We start from the raw sequence: 7,219 nt of genomic DNA on the forward strand, positions 1-7,219 counted from the left end.
ATGATGACTTTTGCCATGTTGCGGCCGATGGCGACTCACCTGATCTACCCGGACCTAAGTATGATGTCCGAGGACGAGGAGAACCGCAGCGAGAGCGACGGCAGCTCGGATCAGAGCTATGGGTGCGAACGCCGGAGGATGTCCAGAAAAGCGGGTAGTAACGGTGTGGTCATTGTGAAGCCGCGCAACGCGGCGAACGCCAGGGAACGAGACCGAACCCAAAGCGTCAACAGCGCCTTTACTGCGCTCCGGACTCTAATCCCCACGGAACCAGTGGACAGAAAACTCTCCAAGATAGAGACCCTCCGTCTGGCGTCCAGCTACATCTCTCATCTAGCCAACGTGCTGCTGGCCGGAGACGGCAATGGGGATGGACAGCCCTGCCTGGGCACGGTGTACGCGCAAGGAGAGAGTCACGGAAAGCAGAGTGGAAAGAAGCCGAAGCCGCGCACCATCTGCACCTTCTGTTTGAGCAACCAAAGAAAAGGGGTACTTATATGTTTTTACTTAAATGTAATAATCCAAATGAACGAAAACGCGGTTAGGTTTAGCGCGCCAAATCAGTAGGCCTATATTAGTTGGACCTCTTGTTTTTATGGAAAAAACAACGTCAATCACATGAAGGCTGATGCGGTATTTTCGTTGTCATTTGGAACAACTATCTTGATAATTCCAAGTCACAGGCGAGACATTTTAATGTTTACATTTGCATTGCTCTATTCTGCCTTGAAATCTGCGCGTAGCGCCAACTTTTACGCATGGCTATGTTTTGCTGCCGATGTTTTGATTTGCCGATGCTTTTTAGACTCTTAAGTATTCCACGCCGCATTAGCAGTGGACTTTTATAGGCCAATGCATTATACAGTCAGATAATGACATCTTATCTTGACAGCTTATCAGTATTAGTAATATACAGTATCAGTATTGCAATATTGTATTCTTTGGGAAGATGTGCCAACAGCTTCGTTATTGTTTTTGCCATCCGGATTAAAGGTAGCAATAATGATCAAAGAAAATCTACTAATTTCAATGAACGATTACCAATTGTATTAAGATAATATACATATAATATAGAAATATTAATATTTAACAAGCCTATGGAAACTACCAAAATGTAGGTTTAATATTTCAAAGACTTTGAAGGGGCCTATTATGTATTGTCAATGATTTAAACCTTTTACGAACATTCAAGTCACATTCGATCATATCATGATCATCATCATCATCTGCACCACCACGACCACCACCACCACCATCATTACCATCACCACCACCATCATTACCATCACCACCACCACCACCACCACCACCACCATCATTACCACCACCACCACCATCATTACCATCACCACCACCACTAGGCTCATGACCTCTTGTTGCCTGCTTTCTTGTTTGTGATCTTTTTTTAATGAATACGTTATTGTCTTCTCCGTTGTCCCTAATATCGGCTTTCTTTTTCTTTCAGATAAAGGATGGCAAAGACTGTCTAAAAATACGAGGCGTTAGTTCACTGAGACTGAGCCGCCGATAGAAGACGATAGAACAGCAGCCACAACTCCTCATTTTACAACTCAGGGAACATTCAAGGCAGGCCTAAGATAACCACACACATGCTGGACAAGAGGATGGATCGAGAGACTATTTATGCTTGAGAAATCGCCAAAGAAAGGTGCAGGACAATACATGAGAGGCATGAGAAGCCTTTCGAAAATGCAGTGCATTTAAGATAATTATTAGATTTTCTTTTCTATATGTGTCAACACAGTACTTGTATCCCATGTTGAAATAAAATCTATATTTTTTATTGAAATGACATTTCCTTGACTTGTGGATAATTTTCTTTAACTCATATACAGTATGTGATTATAGTGGAGTTTGCCTCTTCGAATATTTGTTTTCACGTCAAATACTGCATGTCTCCTGTTGATTCGATATATTTTATAGTAAATATAGATTAAAAGACACTCATTATATGACCGACAGAATCTATTTAATTTGATTTCTTGTCTGGCCCAGGGCACAAAATGTGAAAAACAGGAACACGTGGAGACCAAGATTAGAGGACTGGAAGATTGGCAGATTTGTATGTTTTTTTTTCCCTTTCTCTGTTGCTAAGGATTTACTTGTGACAGCCCTCTGACGTAATGGTGTCACGAGAAAGGGACATTGCCTCTTACGGATCATTTTAATATGCCCTTTAGCTTGTGTTTTTATCCAAAGCGACTTACACTGCGGTCCCAGCGGGAATCGAACCCACAACCTAAGCTTTGTTAGCACCATGTTCTACCAACTGAGCCACAGAGGACCATCATCTAATCTGAACATCTAATTAATCTATTTCCCTGACTATTACATTTAATCTAAAACTCAAACCCTTTTTGGGGTGTAAATACCAATCACCTGTGTGTGTGTGTGTGTGTGTGTGTGTGTGTGTGTGTGTGTGTGTGTGTGTGTGTGTGTTATAAGATGTATCTTGATGATTTGAAATATCCTCAACCACATGGTTCTCTCTTGGCGCCATGGTCTTCATACTGGGTGGCATATCAACAAGGCCTGCTATTGTTATATTTTGGGAGTAGCCTACTTCACTTTAAAGAGACAGTCTATATCAATGAAAAACAACAACTGTGACCTGTGAAGTAATGATTCAGAGATGTTATATACTGTAGGCCTGTGTTTTCTCTTTCTAAGTACCCTCATAACTAAGTTATGTGTTTGGGATACACTGATCCGTTATACCCCTTGAAATGTCTCTTAGAATCTTGAAACTTGTTTTAAGTCTGATTCCACGGGGCGAAGAGGTCTGGGTTTCTTGTGTCATTGACTGGTGTTTTTTTTTGCAAATCTCACGGTTGCCGTTTTTTGAAGTCTGGTATCGATTAGTTACGGCAAATAGTAGCCCGCACTCTGAGCTCTGAGCCCCCCAGCACAGCTGTTGGGATGTCAACAGTATAAATCACTGGTGTGGTGGGCCCAATGGAGGAGGAGGGAGGAGGGTGAGAAGTCGGAGGTCTTGGTGGAGTTGAGCAGAAGGGAAGTGGCTAAAGAAGTGAAATGAGACTCTGTTGACATCCAGCCCAAAGTTCCCCACTTCAACCAGCCAGGCTGATAAAATATTGGTTTTGATATGGAAAGGTGGACGTATTACGCCTTTCCCTTGATATCAGGGAAATTATGCAATATTCTTGTTTGCATAAACTTAGTTTTACGAGTTGGCATGACAAAGTTTGATTGATTGATTGACTTTATTTCAGATACAGAAAATAAACATACTGTACGTACATCAAAGATGCATCTGATCTCAGAGAAGAGTGTACGTGAAAGCATTAGTGAAAACACTTATTTCCTTTGATTCTCAGTTTGAAGCTTTTGTGTCAGGAAGACATTTCACAATTTAGTTGAATAAAACATATTCAGAAATCAAATAGTTAGGAAAGAATGCTGTCATTTAGAAAAAATACAGTGCCCAAAAGTCAAACAATTACGACAAGGTTTAAGTAGAGGTTTTATTTGATGATATTTGTGTACATATTGGATTCATCATTAAAACACTTTTTATTCATAGTCCCCCTATTTCAGGGTACCCAAAAATGTCCTAATTAAGCATTCATGTTTAGTATTTGATCCAAAATCCTTTGCGTGCAATAACTGCAACTATCTTTTGTTGTTTTTTTATTTTGAGGACATTGTCTTAAGTCTCCTCTTCAGCAAATTAAACGCATGCATGTTCAATATGACTTACATCTGGAGATTGACTTGCTTGCTATAGTATGACAGTAGGTTTTCAGTTATTGCCCTGCTGTATGATGAGGTGCCGTCCTATACGTTTGGAGGCATTTGCTTGTACTTGGGCTGACCAAGTTCTGTGCACTTCAGAATTCACCCTGTTGCTGCCATCAGCAGTGGAACCCATACATGCCCAAACCAGAACACCCCTTCCACGATATTCTACAGTTGCCGTGGGATGCTGTGGATATTGGTCAGTTTCTTTTTTTCTCCACATTGTACTCTTGCCATCACGTTGGTACATGTTAATCGTTGTCTCATCTGTCCACAATACCTTTTTTCACAGAGCTTTGCAGGCTTTTTAATGTTATTCTTAGCAAACCACAACCTGGCCACACTGTTTTGGTAGATAACTAGTGATTTTCACCTTGCCGTGTTGCCTCTGTAGCCGTGTTACCTCTGTAGCTGTGTTGTCTCTGTAGCTGTGTTGCCTCTGTAGCTGTGTTGCCTCTGTAGCTGTGTTGCCTCTGTAGCTGTGTTCTCTCTGTAGCTGTGTTGTCTCTGTAGCTGTGTTGTCTCTGTAGCTGTGTTGTCTCTGTAGCTGTGTTGTCTCTGTAGCTGTGTTGTCTCTGTAGCTGTGTTGCCTCTGTAGCTGTGTTGTCTCTGTAGCTGTGTTGTCTCTGTAGCTGTGTTGCCTCTGTAGCTGTGTTGTCTCTGTAGCTGTGTTGCCTCTGTAGCCGTGTTGTCTCTGTAGCTGTGTTGTCTCTGTAGCTGTGTTGCCTCTGTAGCCGTGTTGTCTCTGTAGCTGTGCTGTTGAAGTCCTCTGCAGATGGCCTCTGACACATCCAGGCCTACCTCCTGGGGAGTGTTCCTGACCTGTGAGACAGTCCTTTTGGGGGGTTTCTTAATGATGGTGAGCATTCTTTGGTCATCCTCAGTCTGTCAAAGTGTTCCTTGGCCAACTAGGCCATTTTGTTATGAACTCACCAGTGAAGGTCCAACCCGTTGATTTTGGTAGGATTAAGGTCTTTGGCTATGTTTCTTGAATTGATTAGTTTTTTAACATGTGTCACGTTCTAATGCTTTGGTCCGCATATTGGGATTTGATGTAATCATTGTAATAAACGTTCTTTTCTTTCGCGTTGTTGAAAATCAATGACACATGACGCTAGTCAACTCACACAGATTGTTTTGTGAGCCTGCTAACAATGTAAAGTAGTGTTCTAGTTAACTAGGTAGCAGTAGTGGGGATTACTCACCGAATCCATTGTGTTGCAGTATTTTGACTTGACTAGCGAGTTTATGTTGTGATTCTCAACAACGTTGAAATGTAGTTCCGTGTTTCAAAAGAAAAGTCTGAACATTTTGATTGGTTGCCGACATGCAGACCAAAAGACTAGAACCTGTCACATATTTCAGCCTCATAAATCATAATGTCTTTCCTGTCTTCTGTTGATATCTCTTTGGTCCTCACATTGACAGACACCAATAGCAAATGCAAAGCCTAGAATCAATACTGGACATTGAGAGCTCACATAACTGCAGAAATTATGTGACGGGACACCTCTGAAGAACCAGAAACACCTGTCAAGCCAATTGTCCCATTTAGGTACCCTTAAATAGTGGGACGATGCATAAAAAGTGTTGTCTTTTCTGAACGGTGAAATCAATAACAAACTTTCGGTGCGTAGAGCCAAACAAAGACAAAGTGAGTCTAGACTTGTGCTTTACTGTGTGGGCGGGTTGCCTAGCTACAGCTATGTCCATCTCTGTGGCTTCCCTTCCCTTCGCTCCCCTTCCAGACACCAAGGGCCACATCGGTGATCGGTCTAGCAGGCCGAAAGCAGAGCTGACACACAAGACACACAAGCCCAACGCTCACGCTGTCTCCTGCCTGGGATCACTTTGACTCAGAGAGCAGACTGAAGTCCTCCAGAATGACGGAGGAAGGTTCCCTGGTGGTAGGGGGGGGGCCCGGGGGGGGGGGCTAGATGGAAAGTTCATTTCCAGACAGTAAACGGAACAGGCTGGGGGGGGGGACCCCCATCCGCCCCCCCCACCCCTGGTCCCACCACCACACAACCTCCTCCCTCACCTCCCTCCACCCCCACCACTCCCCCCCACTCCCCCCAACCCACCTGCCCTGTCAGGCACAGCCTAATTAGAGTTGCTGCGCTCAGTCAGCCCCCTCACGGTCTGCGTCCAACCAGGCCTCCTCCTCCAGGCCTCCTCCAAATGGCTCCCCGAGGCTTCCCCCAGGCAGGAAGATGTCACAGGAGGCACAGGAAGGAAAAACACACGGACCACAGAACGACCTCTCAGAGGTACTCTCTGTGCGGCAGGCGCTCTGGGTCAGCGCCAGTTTTGACATCATCCGGCGCTGGGACCGACCCAGATGTACTGCTCCCCTGTGGTAAAGAAGCCGGAGCCGGTGAGTAAATGAAAAAAATGAAAGTTTTTTTTTTTTTCTCAAACAACAAATTTCAGGACTTGGGTTGTTCCAAGATGACAGAGAGGAGAGATTGATGAGGAGGAGGAGGAGGAGGAGAAACGCAAAGGAAGCAGAATAGAAGCTCGAAGCTCCACTGTGGATGTGTTTAATATGTCGTACAGGAGGCAAGGATGTTTCCACCTTGGGGAACACTGTTTTTTTTGCGTACCTTTACATTACAGTACCTTTTATTTTTATGTTTTTTTGGTTGTTTTTTTTAACTCTCTCTGAAGCTAGTGTCTCCCCACTGCCCCAAACGATTTCCTGCAGGACGTTTTTCAGCAGGGGTGTAATGGAGCTAGACAAGCACATCCACCTCCTCCCCCTCCTCCTCCCCCTCCCCCTCCTCCTCCCCCTCCTCTTCCCCCTCCTCCTCCCCCTCCCCCTCCTCCTCCCCCTCCTCCTCCTCCTCTCCCTTTGACATGTACAGTGAAAAATGGCCCGTCTATCTACTATGTGACAGGGTCTGGTGAAAAAGTCCCCAAGTAGGGCAAGGTCTTTTTTTCTACTATTTTGTCTTTTTAACAGATTATGAAAGTGCAGATTGTATGCTTTTGAATGAATGAATGAATGAATGAAAATAGTTGAAGAAGAAACGTTTGTTTGAATGTTGGTGAAGAGAAACTAGTCACTTTTGTCTTTTTTTCTGAGGTTTTTCTGAGGTGGAAGATGTCTAACTTCCCCATGGGCATTTTGTGTGCAACAGTATTGTCTAACATTTTTGAACACGATAATGCCAATGCAATGACTGATTGACATCTGTTCTAGTTTTATAGTTAAATACAATGTTTGAATTTAGACATCGCTGCATCATAACGTTTTCTGTCATAACCAATAAACAGCGATACAACCAAAACCCAACGTTTATAGGCTACAACAGTTTTTTCTACAAACGCCTATGGGGAAGCTAAACACGCACTATAGCAACTAAGGTATGGTTGCACCATAGCAACTACCGTAAGCATAATTTGACTGAACATTCCAATGTCAGTTGAGTTTAGT

The 7,219-nt window shown here is 43.6% G+C and overlaps 1 protein-coding gene across 1 annotated transcript; it reads left to right on the forward strand.

Moving 5' to 3' along the window:
* Positions 1-1,531, forward strand: tcf15 (transcription factor 15; the record flags this gene model as incomplete). The annotated part of the gene is made up of 2 exons (XM_080533356.1): positions 1-489; positions 1,466-1,531. The coding sequence occupies 2 exons, from the start codon at positions 1-3 to the stop codon at positions 1,529-1,531; spliced, it is 555 nt and encodes a 184-aa protein (XP_080389482.1).
* Between the last annotated feature and the right edge of the window lie 5,688 nt (positions 1,532-7,219).

The sequence above is a fragment of the Nansenia antarctica genome, assembly GCF_963989245.1.
Source record: "Nansenia antarctica genome assembly, chromosome: 6".
NCBI lineage: Eukaryota > Metazoa > Chordata > Actinopteri > Argentiniformes > Microstomatidae > Nansenia > Nansenia antarctica.